The 17108-nt window shown below is 35.7% G+C and overlaps 1 protein-coding gene across 1 annotated transcript in view; it reads left to right on the plus strand.

Moving 5' to 3' along the window:
* The window catches only part of LOC131847299 (sushi, von Willebrand factor type A, EGF and pentraxin domain-containing protein 1), a 52546-nt gene that overhangs the window by 33402 nt on the left and 2036 nt on the right, over positions 1 to 17108 (plus strand). Inside the window, exons 7-35 of the mRNA XM_059196842.1 lie at positions 274 to 453; positions 538 to 720; positions 808 to 1092; positions 1250 to 1527; positions 1620 to 2050; positions 2154 to 2470; positions 2650 to 2831; positions 2962 to 3847; positions 3934 to 4427; positions 4525 to 4738; positions 5241 to 5711; positions 5931 to 6772; positions 6888 to 7771; positions 7846 to 8225; positions 8557 to 8722; positions 8836 to 9087; positions 9185 to 9726; positions 9808 to 10020; positions 10298 to 10453; positions 10803 to 10941; positions 11328 to 11399; positions 11774 to 11964; positions 12139 to 12312; positions 12657 to 12833; positions 13538 to 13699; positions 14433 to 14557; positions 14885 to 15032; positions 15493 to 15691; positions 16629 to 16954. Coding sequence (XP_059052825.1) covers positions 274 to 453; positions 538 to 720; positions 808 to 1092; positions 1250 to 1527; positions 1620 to 2050; positions 2154 to 2470; positions 2650 to 2831; positions 2962 to 3847; positions 3934 to 4427; positions 4525 to 4738; positions 5241 to 5711; positions 5931 to 6772; positions 6888 to 7771; positions 7846 to 8225; positions 8557 to 8722; positions 8836 to 9087; positions 9185 to 9726; positions 9808 to 10020; positions 10298 to 10453; positions 10803 to 10941; positions 11328 to 11399; positions 11774 to 11964; positions 12139 to 12312; positions 12657 to 12833; positions 13538 to 13699; positions 14433 to 14557; positions 14885 to 15032; positions 15493 to 15691; positions 16629 to 16954 — 9069 coding nt within the window. The remainder of the gene's footprint in view (positions 1 to 273; positions 454 to 537; positions 721 to 807; positions 1093 to 1249; positions 1528 to 1619; positions 2051 to 2153; positions 2471 to 2649; positions 2832 to 2961; positions 3848 to 3933; positions 4428 to 4524; positions 4739 to 5240; positions 5712 to 5930; positions 6773 to 6887; positions 7772 to 7845; positions 8226 to 8556; positions 8723 to 8835; positions 9088 to 9184; positions 9727 to 9807; positions 10021 to 10297; positions 10454 to 10802; positions 10942 to 11327; positions 11400 to 11773; positions 11965 to 12138; positions 12313 to 12656; positions 12834 to 13537; positions 13700 to 14432; positions 14558 to 14884; positions 15033 to 15492; positions 15692 to 16628; positions 16955 to 17108) is intronic.

The raw sequence follows: 17108 nt of genomic DNA on the forward strand, positions 1-17108 counted from the left end.
TCGTATTTGTAATACATACTTAAATAATGTATAATATATTGTACATATAACACATATAATAATGACCGTAAATTTTAATCTAACTGATTAAAATTTTCCATAGTAGTATATCTGTGTGTGTTAATATTCTACTATGGAAAATTTTAATCTAACTGATTAAAATTACATATTACATATATTGAATATATTTATTATTAAAAGTTTGTATAATTAAGGTTTTCAATTTATCCTTTGGTATAATATTAATAATAGTATATTTATAATAATTTTCAGATTGTCCAACATTAAAGTCCGGCATAGGTGCTTTGGCATCAAACAGAGATACTGCCTTTGGAACAGTAAGCACATTCTCGTGTCCTATTGGCCAAGAATTTGCCACTGGTAAGCCCCGAATTACAACGCAATGTCTTAGTAGCGGCAAGTGGTCAACAACGTACATTCCTAGCTGTCAAGGTAAGTAAAAAAGTTCACTTTTTTAGTTTACTTTTTTACTGTTTCTTATAAAGGCTTAATCAAACTCATGTTCTAATTTTTCAGAGGTCTACTGTGGCCCCGTTCCCCAAATCGATAACGGATTTTCTATCGGTTCTACAAATGTTACTTATCGTGGAGTTGCTACGTATCAATGTTATGCTGGATTCGCTTTTCCAACTGGACAACCTATTGAAAAAATATCTTGTCTCGCCGACGGGCGATGGGAAAGGACTCCTACTTGTCTTGGTAGGTACTACGACACATTTGTTGGATCAAGTTTTTCATTATTTTATATTGTTATTTAAATATACGATAATTATTTGTTCTTTACAGCATCCCAGTGCGTCGCTCTTCCTGACGTACCACATGCAAATGTTACTATACTGAATGGTGGCGGTCGTAGTTACGGTACCATTATCCGTTACGAATGTGAGCCGGGATATGTACGTTCAGGGCAACCAGTTTTACTGTGTATGAGTAATGGTACATGGTCTGGTGAAGTGCCTACGTGTTCGAAAGCAGTATGCCCTAAATTCCCTGAAATTAAAAATGGTTTCATTGTTGATCAAAGTAGAATATACATGTTTGGAGACGAAGCTCGCGTGCAATGTTTCAAGGGTATGTTTTAGTTATTTTTATTGAATACTATTTTTAATTAAATTATATTTTTTTTAGTCATTAAGTGACAAATTATTAAGAATTATGGAAAATGTATATCGATATTAGAATTTTAACATATTGTACTGTAAATAAATATTAATATAAAATTTTACAGGTTATAAACTCAATGGACCCAGTATATTAAAATGTGGACCTAATCAAGAATTTGATAACGCACCTACTTGTGATGATGTTAACGAATGCCTTAGCAATCAATGTGATACAGCTTCCACGGAATGTAAAAATACTCAAGGTGGTTTCTTTTGCCCTTGTCGACCTGGATTCTCACCAAGTTTAGAATGCCGGCCAGTTGGTGATCTGGGATTGATCAACGGTGCTATTCCAGATGAATCTATTACTACTTCAACTCCAGAATCAGGATATTACAAAGGGGTAAATTGTCAAATTCGATTTCACTAAATTTTGATAACAAAAGCTCTGTCATGTATAATGTTATACATTATACTATACTTAATTTATTTCAGATGGTCCGATTAAATAATGGAGGTGGTTGGTGTGGTAACAATTTAGAAGCTGGAGCCAACTGGGTCCTTATAGATTTGAGAGCACCTACCATTATTAGAGGCTTCAGAACAATGAGCGTTATGCGTGCAGATGGCAACATAGCATTCACATCGGCTATAAGAATCCAATATACTAATGATTTAACTGATACTTTCAAAGATTATACTAATCCTGATGGAACAGCAGTTGAATTTCGCATATTGGAACCTACTTTATCCGTTTTAAACTTACCAGTGCCAATTGAAGCGCAATACATTAAATTTAAAATACAAGACTACGTCGGGGCTCCTTGTCTCAAACTTGAAATTATGGGATGTGCTAGATTAGACTGCACTGACATAAACGAGTGCAGCGAGAATAATGGAGGTTGCGATCAGAAATGTATTAATACGTGAGTACCTACTCAGTAATACGGTTACGTAAGATAACTCATTTTTAGTTACTTATTAAATTATATTTATTTTATAATAACTTCACTCATTTATGTTTTTCAGCCCTGGAAACTTTTCTTGTGCCTGTAATATAGGATATGAACTATATTCCACTAATGGTACAGCTGGATTTGCTATTGTATTGTCAGAAACAGGTGATAGAGATGGGGACACTTATCAAAAAAACAAGTCATGTGTACCAATAATGTGTCCTTTACTTACTTCTCCTGAAAACGGTAAAATTCTATCTACCAAAAACACGTACCACTTTGGCGATATAGTACAATTCCAATGTGATTTTGGTTACGTCATGTCCGGTTTCGCTTCCTTGCTTTGCACTTCAAGCGGTACATGGAATGGAACAGCTCCGGAATGTCAATGTAAGAAAAAGATTTACTTAAATACATTTATTTATTATTACATTAAAGAAATATCTATTTGAGATAAAGAAATCAATTGTTGTCTCAATTGTAATAAACCAGAGTAGTGGAAGTTACTAAAAATTCCTGATATTGTCGTAAGCAACAAAAACTTTTATATAATGTTATACTTATTTTAGATGCCCGCTGTGTTACTTTATCTGATGACAAAAACGATGGTCTAAGAATAATAAGAGAAGACCCTGAAAGTGTATTATTACCATATAGAGATAACGTTACCATAACTTGTACGGCACCTGGAAGAGAATTAAGAAATACACTTACTTCATCTTTTAGACAGTGTGTTTATGATCCCAAACCGGTTAGTATTGATTTAATTATGGGATTATAAGCTATATTATATTTTAAGACTACTTTATATACTACGACTTGATATCAGCTTTTGGCCATTCTAATTGTAAAAATATGTTAATATAACTTATTGATTCTAGGGTCTACCGGATTACTGGCTATCCGGTGCACAACCGCAATGTCCAAGAAAAGATTGTGGCGTACCTATGCCAACACCTGGTGCAGAATATGGGCAATATCTTGATACAAGATATCAAAGCTCCTTCTTCTTTGGTTGTCAAAATACATTCAAACTTGCGGGACAAACCAGTAAACATGATAATGTCGTTAGATGCCAAGGAAACGGTATTTGGGACTTTGGTGATTTAAGGTGTGAGGGACCAGTGTGTGAAGATCCTGGTAGGCCAGCTGATGGTTTCCAAATAGCAAGAAGTTATGAACAAGGATCAGAAGTTTTGTTTGGGTGCTCTAGGCCTGGATACATACTGATTAACCCCAGACCAATTACCTGTATTAGGGAACCAGAATGTAAAGTTATCAAACCACTTGGATTAGCATCAGGGCGCATTCCAGACAATGCTATTAATGCCACCTCAGAAAGACCTAATTATGAAGCGAGGAACATCAGGCTAAATTCCGTCACTGGTTGGTGTGGTAAACAAGAACCATTCACATATGTAAGCGTTGATTTAGGCAAAGTGTATCGTGTAAAAGCAATTTTAGTAAAAGGAGTAGTCACCTCTGATATTGTAGGTCGACCTACAGAAATCAGATTCTTTTATAAACAATCAGAAAAAGAAAACTATGTTGTATACTTCCCTAACTTTAATTTGACAATGAGAGATCCTGGAAATTATGGTGAACTTGCAATGATTACATTACCCAAGTACGTCCAAGCCAGATTTGTTATTTTGGGTATTGTCAGTTTTATGGATAATGCCTGTCTAAAATTTGAGCTTATGGGTTGTGATGAACCAGCAGCAGAACCATTACTTGGTTACGACTATGGATATTCTCCTTGTGTTGGTAAGCATTGTAAAAATAAGTTATAATATTAAATATATAGTATTACTTTTAAAGGTCATAAACCAAAACAATATTTTTATTTTCAGATAATGAACCACCTATATTCCAAAATTGTCCACAACAGCCTCTGGTAGTACAAACGGATGTCAACGGCGGACTTCTTCCTATTAACTTTACCGAGCCCACAGCTATTGATAATTCCGGTGCTATTGCTCGTCTAGAAGTAACACCCGCGCACTTTAGAAGCCCTATTCAAGTTTTCCACAACATGGTAGTGCGATATGTTGCTTTTGACTTTGATGGAAATGTCGCAATTTGCGAAATTAATATTACTGTACCAGATTATACTCCACCAAAACTAAGTTGCCCACAAAGTTATGTAATTGAACTTGTTGATAAACAAGATAGTTATGCCGTTAACTTCAATGAGACTAGAAAAAAGATCAATGCTACTGATGCATCAGGTGAAGTCTACTTAAAGTTTATTCCAGAGAGGGCTGTAATACCAATACGGGGATATGAAAACGTAACAGTAATTGCTTCTGACAAATATGGCAACAAAGCTCAATGTAATTTCCAGGTAAAGATTTTTATTTTTTACTTAACGCAAGATTTCGATTTCATTTTCTACTTAATATACAAACAAGGTGTATTATAACTATGGTGTGATTTTACAGGTATCTGTTCAAGCAACACCATGTGTAGACTGGGAATTGATGCCTCCAGCACACGGTGCACTTAACTGCCTCCCTGGTGACAGAGGAATTCAATGCATAGCAACTTGCAGTCCAGGTTTTCGATTTACTGATGGTGAACCAGTCAAAACCTTTATTTGTGAAACAAAACGACAATGGACTCCGACAGCTGTTGTCCCTGACTGCGTATCTGAAAGTAAGTAAAGTTCAAAAAAATATCCTATTGTAACTTTTATTCCGGTTGGAATAGTGAGACGTCATGATGACTGCGACCATTCACATGCACATATTTTGCTGCGCATATTCTTAAATCCAACATGATCGCAGACAAGCATGCCCTCGTCTCCAGCATTAGCGTGGTTTACTTTCGTTTTGTTATCGGTGTTTCCTTCAACGGAGAGTTAGTCAGAAATATAAAGCGTGAACAAAGTTTTTTGATAACGGCCAAATTTGAACTCACAATCACAGGTGTAAGTTAGGGTAGTAAATCACTAGGTCAAGACGCTCTCAATATTTTTTATAGTTTATTATTTAACTATGTTTAATTCCTGATCTCTTACAGGGAGTCAGAACAAAAGCTAGAACCATAGGCGTCTATCTTTATTCACAACTGATAATTCATCCGCTTGCTTGTATGTGCACAGACTCTGAATATATCTGAATTTTCCTACTACCATTAATTTATTATTTACTTTCAGATACACAACAGGCCGCTTATCATGTCGTTGCTAACGTGAACTATAGAGCATTAGGAGCAGTATCGAATGCTTGTTTACCACAATACAAGGACTTACTGGCACAGTATGATAACATTCTCAATGAAAGATTATCTCAACGTTGCTCAGCTGTTAATGTAAACATTAACGTGACATTTGTAAAAGCGATGCCGAGTCTTTTAGATGAAAATGTTGTTGGAATGGACTTTGTATTGGCAATTACTCCGGCTATTAGACAAACACAACTATATGATCTTTGTGGCTCAACATTAAACCTTATATTTGATCTGTCTGTGCCATATGCTAGTGCACTTATTGAACCGTTGTTAAATGTGTCATCTATTGGAAATCAATGTCCACCACTTCGAGCTATCAGGAGTTCTATATCAAGAGGTTTTACTTGTAGTGTAGGTGAAGTACTGAATATGGATACAAACGACGTGCCTAGATGCTGTAAGTTTGCTGTAATTAATTCTAAAATTGCAGTATTTATTATAAACATTATTATCTAGTTTGTGAATTGAAGTGTCCAAAGTTTACCTGATTTAATATAACCTGAACAAAATTTATTTGAATGAAACAATTTAGTTATTACTGTATTTTATTTATTTGTACTATATTTAATATTGTTGTTGTATACAGCATTTAGTTATTTAAATAAATTTATTTCAGTACATTGCCCTGCTGGTACTTTCGCTGGAGAAAAACAGAAGTCTTGTACCATGTGCCCACGAGGATTCTTCCAAAATCAAGCTCGACAGGGTGCTTGTCTAAAATGTCCACAAGGAACATTTACAAGAGAAGAAGGATCCAAAGATGTATATGATTGTATTCCAGTGTGTGGATACGGTACTTACTCACCAACAGGCCTAGTTCCTTGTCTAGAATGTCCACGAAATAGTTACACGGGTGCACCACCAACCGGAGGATTCAAAGATTGTCAGGCGTGTCCTGTTAATACATACACTTATCAACCAGCAGCTTCGGGTAGAGAAAAATGTAGAGCTAAATGTGCTCCTGGTACATATTCTCCAACTGGTATGGCGCCTTGTTCCCAGTGTCCCAGAAACTTTTATCAACATTTAATAGGTCAAACAATGTGTATGGAATGCCCAACAAATATGAAAACTGTAGGCACAGGAGCAACAGCGTTAGAAGAGTGTATTCCCGTGGAATGCTCAAACAGTGCTTGCCAACATGGGGGCCTTTGTGTTCCTAAAGGACACGGTGTTCAGTGTTACTGCCCAGCTGGTTTCTCAGGACGCAGATGCGAAATAGATATAGATGAATGTGCAAGCCAACCTTGTTACAATAGCGGTACCTGTATAGATCTTCCTCAAGGCTATAGATGTTCCTGCCCGACAGGATATGGTGGCATTAATTGTCAAGAAGAGAGATCTGATTGCAGAAATGACACATGTCCTGAACGAGCCATGTGCAAAGATGAACCTGGATTCGATAATTATACTTGTTTATGTAGATCTGGATATACGGGCTTAGACTGCGATATTACGGTAAGTCCAGCTATATACAGCTATATATTATATTTATATTATATATATTATATTTGGTACTTGTACACAATATAAATTTTTTTCATTACTATACACAAATCGTTATATATTTTAGGTCGATCCATGCACAGCTAATGGTAACCCATGTACAAATGGAGCAACATGTATTGCATTACAACAAGGACGTTACAAATGCGAATGTTTGCCAGGATGGGAAGGACAACAGTGTGAAATCAACACTGATGACTGCATTGAAAAACCATGCTTACTTGGCGCCCCTTGTACAGATTTGGTCAATGACTTCAGTTGTGCTTGTCCACCAGGTTTTTCAGGGAAACGCTGTCATGAAAAAATAGATCTTTGTGCGAACGAACCATGTAGACACGGTATTTGTACGGATAAACTGTATGTTCATCAATGCGTTTGTGATCCGGGATGGACTGGACCTTCTTGTGATATTAATATTAATGAGTGCGTTATGTCACCTTGTGAAAACGGAGGCCAATGTATTGATGGTATTGATGATTTCACATGCAACTGCGAAGCCGGATATACAGGAAAAAGATGTCAGCATACTATTGACGATTGTTCTTCGAACCCGTGTCAAAACAGTGCCACCTGTATTGACCAAATAGATGGTTTTATATGCAGATGTCGACCCGGCTTTATTGGACTACAATGTGAAACAGCTATCGACGAATGTTTAACGGAACCTTGCAACCCACAAGGAACCGAACGCTGTGTAGATCTTGATAATAAATACCAATGCTTATGTCGAGAAGGTTTCACAGGGGAAATGTGTGAAACTAATATTGACGACTGTTTCTCAAATCCATGTGTTAATGGTGGATCCTGTAAGGATGAAATCGGTGACTATAGATGCGTTTGTCAACCTGGATGGACCGGTAAACGATGCGAAAAAGATATTGGCAATTGTATGAACAGGCCATGCCAAAATAATGCTAAATGTATTGATCTTTTCCAAGACTTCTTCTGTGTGTAAGTAATTTACAATTTATTATAGAAATTATAAATTTATTCCGTGACGAGCTAAAAATTAACTTATCTTTTAGTTGCCCAAGCGGAACGGACGGAAAACAATGCGAAACTGCTCCTGAAAGGTGTATTGGAAGTCCTTGCATGCATGGTGGAAAGTGTCAAGATTTTGGTTCCGGACTTAACTGTACATGTTCTCCAGACTACACTGGTATTGGTTGTCAATACGAATTTGACGCCTGTGATGCAGGTCTCTGCCAAAATGGAGCAACATGTATAGATGAAGGTGAAGATTACAGTTGCACTTGTGCACCGGGTTTCAAAGGAAAAAATTGTGATGAAGATATCATTGATTGCAAGGACAATTCGTGTCCACCATCAGCTACCTGCATTGATTTACCAGGAAGATTCTACTGTCAGTGTCCATTCAATCTTACTGGCGACGATTGTAGAAAAAGTAAGTTTTTGTAATAAATTACAATTAATTAATCATTAGACGATAAGAGCCATAAAATCTACAAACTTGTACCTACTACTACATTTAAAGTTTATAAATTCTTATAAATGCTGCGATAACTTTATATAATATATAATATTTATTATGTACAAAATATTAATTTTACATAGCTTTGTTCCTTTGAATTCAAATAACTACATGAAAGCTATGCAATTAAAAGATATATCTGTATATACTTTGATAGCTTTTTAATGTTTGATCTATCTAATCAGTTAACAATTACAACAAGGATAATTAAATGTAGAAACTCAAATTTTTAATTTTATTTCAGCAATAAGTGTCGACTATGATCTTTACTTCAGTGATCCTTTGAGGTCCAGTGCTGCACAAGTTGTACCCTTCGACACAGGTTCAACTAACAGTTTGACTATCGCAATGTGGGTACAGTATACACAACAAGATGAAGGTGGCATATTCTTTACAGCCTACAGCGTCAGGTAATAATATAATTTAATCTAATAAGGTTCTAACATACATAATATCGAGGTAAAAATCAATAGATGTTATTGAATAGTATTTAGTGCACTAACATAGTTCTACTTCATTTCAGTAATTCACATATTGCTCTGAACAGAAGAATTATAATACAAGCACATTCTAACGGTGTTCAAGTATCTTTGTTCCCTGAACTGCAAGATGTTTATCTAAGTTTCGGTGAATTTGCTACTGTTAATGATGGCCAATGGCATCACGTTGCTCTAGTCTGGGATGGCGCTAATGGTGGCGAACTTACACTTATCACTGAAGGTTTAATTGCCAGTAAGATTGACGGATATGGCAGTGGACGAACACTTCCACAATAGTAAGTTTTACTATGTAGTACTTTATTCTAATGAATGATATTAACAAAACATGTTTCATTTCTATACAGCAATATCATAACCAATAATATTTTTCAGTGTTTGGGTAACATTAGGTAAACCTCAATCTGACAATCCTAAAGCATACACTGAATCTGGATTCCAAGGTTATCTCACTAAAGTTCAAATATGGAACCGGGCACTTGATGTTACCAATGAGATTCAGAAACAGGTTCGAGATTGCAGGAGTGAACCTGTTCTATACAATGGACTAGCATTAACATGGGCAGGATATGAAGACTTAATTGGAGGTGTTGAGAGAATAGTTCCATCGCACTGTGGCCAAAGAGTGTGTCCTAACGGATATACTGGCGGTAAATGCCAACAACTACAAGTAGACAAAGAACCACCAAAAGTAGATAGATGCCCTGGAGATTTGTGGGTTATCGCCAAAAACGGATCTTCAATAGTCAGTTGGGATGCTCCAGTATTCAGCGATAACGTAGGAGTTAGTCAAATAGTAGAAAAATCTGGCCATAAACCTGGTCAAAATCTCGCTTGGGGAGCATACGATATTGCTTACATTGCGTATGATGCGGCAGGCAATGCTGCAACATGCACTTTCAAGGTTACTGTACTATGTAAGTGAAATTATTGATTTTTACCCTGTAATTAAAAACTTTTATAGAACAGCGGATAATCTGACTTCTTTATTATTTCAGCTGAATTTTGCCCTCCGTTAGCTGATCCACTGGGTGGTTATCAATCCTGCCGTGATTGGGGAGCAGGCGGTCAATTCAAGGTTTGCGAGATCGCTTGCCGTGATGGCCTTAGATTCTCACAACCTGTACCTCCATTCTACACATGCGGTGCTGAAGGTTTCTGGAGACCGACTAGAGATCCAAGTCTACCACTTGTCTACCCTGCTTGTTCACGTAAGAATATTAAATTATTATAAATTATGATTATCAAATTAGTAAACATATTGTTGTAATAAAAAAAAATAGGAGTAATTCTATAGTTAGTAGTCTGAAACATTAATGTTCATTGTTTTTGACTTCCCGAACTAAATGAAAACAAATATTACTTATAAAGTAGTTACATAGTAATAATGTTAAAGGTAAATAGAAAAAAAAACAAAAGTTCTAATTATATTAAAGGAACGGTTTATTTAAATTTTAATATACATAAACTGCATTTTTTTATTTACAGCATCTCAACCAGCTCAACGCGTCTTCAAAATCTCAATGTTATTCCCAAGTTCAGTTCTTTGCAACGACGCAGGGCAAGGTGTATTACGACAAAAAGTACGAACTGCCATAAACCAATTAAACAGAGATTGGAACTTCTGTTCATACGCTATCGAAGGTATGAGATTATATTTCTAAATATTTTCAAACAGTTTATTTCGAGGATAAGTAACACAGCCTAAAAATATTTAAATTGTTAATCGTTAAGTACCTACGCTGTGTCGCCCAGCATACCTGGGCGCTAGACGATAGGTAATAAAATTAAATATAAAGAAACGCGTGGAATAAAATTTATATACAAGGAGCATAAATAAGATAAAACATAGGACATTAAAAATCGGTTAATTTAGAATACTTAATATATTATTTGACACGGAAGGTCAGTTAAATTTAATTCCATTTATGTTATTATGTTATGTTTTACAATTACTAAATTAATAATTACAAGTTTATTTATCTTTTAACAGGTACCAGGGAATGTAAAGAATTTGATATCAATGTGAAATGTGACCACCGTGCTAACGTAAGACAAAAACGACAAGTGGTGCCTACATCCGCCCCTACAGAGGACACATATGTTTTGGACGCAATTATACCAGTAGACGAGTGAGTGTTAACACTTAATAATTTTAACCACTAGTAGAGATTAAAGTAAAATATTATCTTAAAACATGACAGTATTTTTGTTATTCGGCTTTAAGACCGATAGTCGCAGTTTAAGTAGTGGTGAACGGTGTGGGAACACAGCACGACATTTAGTTATGCAGATTAAGGAAATTATATTTCTGTAGTGCACATTTAGAAGCATGTATTGCAATAAACAAATGTCTGTTTTAGTAAAGCACATTTAATAAAGAACATTTCTGAAAACAATAAGTAAAATCTAATCCGTTGTTTCTGTAGCACTGTTGGTATTTATTCGTAAAGTACTTTAGATATACATGGCATGTCACTTTCCAACACGATTGCATGTTCTTTTATCTGGCACTTAGGACACGAAGCAGTAGGGAGGGAAGACAAGTAGGTGATACGTACAGCGTCGAAATCTCATTCCCGGCTGTCAAGTAAGTTTGCATGTTCATAAGTGGAATTTACACAATTTCTCCTAGATGTAAGAAATATTAAGACATTTTCAAATAGTCTTATCGTTTATAAAATTTTGTTATCTACTAATATATTTTTTTAAAACAAATTTTAATATTTTGAATCTACACTAATAATATAAAAAGGTCTGTTTGTATACTAGTAACTGATCAGATTTTGAAAACTTAGTGTTGTATAGCCCATTTATCGAGGAAAGCTGTAGGCTAGGCATCACGTTCAATAAGAGCGGAGCTGCAATGAATAATGTTGCAATAACGCGGAAAATATGATGCAAAAAAGGTTGTGCGGTCAGCTAGAAAATATTAAAATTAACTAAATTTTATTATAATTTCAGTGACCCAGTAATTCATAGCGGTACCAATGAACGTTCAACTGTTCAAAAATTACTGGAAAAACTTATTCTCGAAGACGAACAATTCGACGTGCGAAATATTCTTCCGAACACTGTTCCCGACCCGGCGAGCTTGGAGTTAGTTTCTGATTATGCCTGCCCTATGGGACAAGTTGTCATGGCACCAGATTGTGGTATGTAACTGGTATTACCTGTCACCTGTCTGTTATCTTAACTGCTCACATTATTTATATTCTAAGCACAATTTTTAGCGAAGAATATGACTTTGTACAAAGTTATATTATTTGCATGATGATCCGCACTCCGTTAACATTTAAAAGTTAATAATAATATTTCTTTATTGACAGTTGCTTGCGCGGTGGGTACATACTTAGACACCGCAAGTGACACTTGCAAACCATGTCCCTCTGGAACTTATCAATCTGAGGCCGGTCAGCTACAATGTACCGCCTGCCCTGCCATTGCAGGACAACCTGGAGTAACCCAAACTACCGGAGCACGAAGCGCGGGCGATTGTAAAGGTACACCAACTTCAATAATCTAATATCAAATACACTTTTTCAGTACTCTGTATAATATAAAGATCTGATAAAGAAATTGAAGAGTTGCTTCTTCAGAGTCGGATTGAGCATATATACTACTTTACCTAATATATAGATAAATTATTGTTTTCATGTAATCATTATTCAACATACGTTTCTTCTATTTCATAGCTTGAATTATATGTAGACCCTTGTTTGTTAAACAGATTAAATTTTGCCTTTTGTTTTTTAATTTCTTTTTTAACACGATATATATATATGTATGTAATAAAATATTCATATGTGTCATAATTCCATTGTAATGTGTTATCCTTTTGCTGTAGAGCGTTGCGCAGCGGGTAAATTCTATGACGCTGAAGCGGAGTTATGCAGGCCATGTGGACATGGATCTTATCAGCCTAAAGAAGGTGCTTTCTCATGCGTCGCATGTCCTCGAGGACAAACCACAAGGGCTACAGAAGCAGTATCCACTGCTGAATGCCGTGACGATTGTCCTTCTGGTAAATATATACCTGAATAAAAATGATAACTATTACCTGTACGAAAAGTACATGTGATGTTTTTAAAACCTACTTATTGTAACTATAATATATATAACCTAATATTTGTTTCAACAACTTCTTCGTCTTGAACCCAAGTTGTTTTATATAACTATACAATACAGGCTTCTATCGGTGTACTCTATACATAAATATAATTTACTCAAACTTTAATAATTATGTATATTAGCTACCCGCCCCGGCTTCGCCCGGGTGTACGTGTATTAATATATAAACCTTTCTCTAGAATTATATATTAAAAAAACCGCATCGAAATCCGTTGCGTAGTTAGCATACATAGGGACATTATTTAAATTATTAACCGGGTTAATTAATTTATGGCAAATAAAAGTATTTACCTCTCTTGACGTTTTAAGACTCCGTTAATTATTTAAATAATGTATATTAAACACGAAAGTTTAAAAGTAACTATATCTACATAGGGACAGACAGCGACAGCGACTTTGTTTTATACTATGTAATGATTCTTAGAATGATGTACTACAGCATTTGAAAAGAGTGAGGATACAGTTTCTTCTTAGTTCTTCATGGGTCGATCTACTTTCAGAACCGACGTGTCTGCAATTAGACCAACAAGTATAAAAGTATTTTGATTTGATTAATTTAAATTGATAATATTAAAATTGGAATTATATTACTATTAGGTGAACAATTAAGCAGCGACGGCGGCTGTGAGGCGTGTCCGCGCGGTACTTGGCGTGCCAATGGAGCCGGCGCTGCATGTGCGCCGTGCCCGCCCGGGACCACCACGCCGCAGGCTGGTGCTGCTTCTGCTGATCAATGCTCTTTGCCTGTCTGCAAAGCTGGTAATTGACGCTTCAAATATTATATATTTGTGACTTTTTAATCTCTCAATTAGATGGATGAACAAACGTTTGAATTACAAAGGGGAAATAAGCAACGAACCATTGAGAGAGTATGACATAGAACACGCAAATTCAAATAAATATTTATAAATTACTAGTTAGATCCGGAAAACATTGTTGGTCATGTAAATTAAAGTACTAATATCATTATTAAAAATAGAGGTTAATGGTATGAGAGTTGAAAATTTAAGGTTTCATGCATGTTTTATACGAGACCACAGAATTATACCACAAATACATAGACGCAAAAGAAGGAAATTTTACACTAAAACTACAAATATTTAAATTACCAAGCCACCTGGCTAGCGTGGTAGTAGTACAATAAATCCTCCTGTTACGAGGCTAGACTCGTGCTCATTAGTAACATAATAATGGTTTATATCAAGGCCTATATTTTCATATTATTCTATTCTGGAAATAAAGGTGTCTAGATAATGTAGGTTGTCTAGAAAATGTAAATTAATTTCTATTACACTTGTTTATGTAATTGGAATGGCGAACAGGCTGATGGTATGCGTTAACCGTCACCTATATACATAGACAGTCGTGATACCACTCATGTGTTGCAATATAGCAAACTGAGATGTCACGCTCTTATCCTGTAATTTTATACGAAGCTAAAGTCGTCTACAGATATCCTTTAATATTCTAATATTCCTTCTTGTTATTACAGGATCATACCTCAATGTAACATTGAACTCGTGCATACAGTGCAAGAAGGGCATGTACCAATCAGAGGCCCAACAGACTGCTTGTGTACCGTGCCCTATCAATACCAGCACAAGGGAATCCGGCGCAGTAAGTTATAGAATATTTTTTCGCAAAAGTGAAAATTAAGTTATGTTAATGACGTACCACTATTACTATAATTTTAACTATAGCGGTACCAAAGAGAGAACTACAGTCATTTGAATGTGGGTATTAGATAAGATTTTTTTGTAAATAAACATAATTTATATTGATAAAGCACAATCAAAATTCGAATTCGAATCGAACCCCGGACCATCAGAAATGAGACGGTCTGTTAAACAACTAGCCCACCAACGCCGTCAAATAATGAACATAATATTTGTCATTAATGCTATGTGTATTATAATCTTTAATATGACGTCCTTCATTTTATAGACATCCGAATCTCAATGCACTAACCCTTGCGAGATGAGTGGACCCGAGATGCACTGCGATGTAAATGCGTACTGCCTTCTCATGCCGGACAACGAATTTAAGTGCCAATGCAAACCCGGCTTCAACGGCACCGGGAAAGTTTGTATAGGTAAGTTGAAGTTCATCATGGCACGAAAAATTTCTATCATCACATCACTTGAATCAACCCAAGATCTGCAGTTCAACCTCAGCAACCAGAGCGGCCCAATGGTACAATTGAATAGTATTGCCACTGAGAAATATACCAAGAGTACCTAATCTTTTCTAAACTGTAACTTCATACCAAGCTAAAAGAGTCGTCCTCATTTTTATAACGTTCCTTCTTGTTATTACAGGATCATACCTCAATATTACATGGTATAATTTTATGCAACTCCTGTATAAAAAATAAAGAATACTCTTCGTGTTTTCTACCAAGAGAACTCCAAAGAATGTAGAATTTGAATAATTTTGATTAACTACAGAAATATTACATAATTTGATTTTAAAAAATATTGAAACTATAATTTTATCATTGTATGTATGAAGACATTATAAAGTGAAAACAATGAAATGTATTTATTTTACAGATGTATGCGATAACTTCTGTGACAACGGTGGTGAATGTGTAAAGGATGCACGTAAGGAGCCATCCTGCCGCTGCACAGGTTCATTCACCGGCCGGCATTGCAGAGACAAGAGCGAGTTCGCCTACATAGCAAGTGGGGTTGCCGGCGGCGTTATATTCATTATATTCCTCGTATTATTAGTCTGGATGATTTGCGCTAGGTGAGTATATCTATAATATACGAAACCAAATCTCTGTTTTCTTCTGACTGCTTTTCCACTTCTCTCATCTAAACAACGTGACCGACTTTCTCGGAATTAACGGTGTGTTTGTGCGCCCGTGATACCGCTTTCAGATCCATAATCGAAATAATATTCCAGTCAGAATATTTAAGAAATGAGAACTTAACCTATTAGTGTAGTGAGGAGGATCTTTCTGGCATAACGAAGTTTTCCAAAAGATATCAATGAATAATGAAATTAGAGACAGTGCATTAGTACCTAGTTTATGTCCCGACTTCCACCTAAGAGGTCGGGACTTAAATACGTACACGAAAAACGTGTGAATTTATATTTCTGACTGCAGTGAAAAAAACACTAACATCATGCTAAAAAAATTGTCCGAGATACGACGGTAGGCTTGCCCAAATCTATATATATATATATAATATACGTACCCAGTGAAATGTGATAATATTAACTGTTACGTTCAGCACACATCAAGAACTGATAATGCCTCTAACTATCCTATTTCGAATAACAGCCATGACGCCATTATTTTATTTTATATATAAGATTTATATATGACGTCTAATCTAGAGATGCGTGCAAAACTAGACTTTTTGCTACTCGCAGGTCTCTTCTAATTTGTATACTGTAAAAAACTTAAGTAATCAATTAATTTACTATCCTGCAGCAAAATGAATAGAGTTCTGATTAGCTTTTTCTTATAAATCATGTAGAAAACACTATTATAATAAAAATAATAAAAACTAGCGACACGTCCTTGACTATAACACGAAAAGACATAATGATAGGCCCCAAGGAACATTTGTTTAAATTTTCGGCTTAAATATTCGAAATGCGACTACATAGTAAAACACAGACGAAGTGTTAATAAATATAATTATAGATTAGTGACATTGAATTATTTCCACAGATCAACAAAGAAGAAGGAACCAAAGAAAACATTAACACCAGCTATAGATCAAAACGGTTCCCAAGTGAACTTCTACTACGGAGCGCATACTCCATACGCGGAGTCTATTGCACCTTCGCATCATTCCACATACGCCCATTATTACGACGACGAGGAAGACGGTTGGGAGATGCCCAATTTCTACAACGAGACATACATGAAAGAGAGTTTACACAACGGAATGAATGGAAAGATGAATAGTTTAGCACGATCCAACGCTAGTATATATGGCACCAAGGATGATCTGTACGATAGGCTAAAGAGACACGCGTATCCGGGTAAGAAAGGTCAGTATTACTAAGCAGCACATAGATTAGTGCGCACTTTATATTTTTACAGCAGCAAATTGCACGAAACTAAGTTTTGTAAATACTGTTTTCTTATCAGTAGATGCTTCTGCTAATATTGACACCAATATAAAGACAAATAATCCATAAATAA

This window comes from Achroia grisella, unplaced genomic scaffold (genome assembly GCF_030625045.1).
Source record: "Achroia grisella isolate CSIRO2021 unplaced genomic scaffold, CSIRO_AGI_Agris_v1 utg517, whole genome shotgun sequence".
Classification (NCBI taxonomy): Eukaryota; Metazoa; Arthropoda; class Insecta; order Lepidoptera; family Pyralidae; genus Achroia; species Achroia grisella.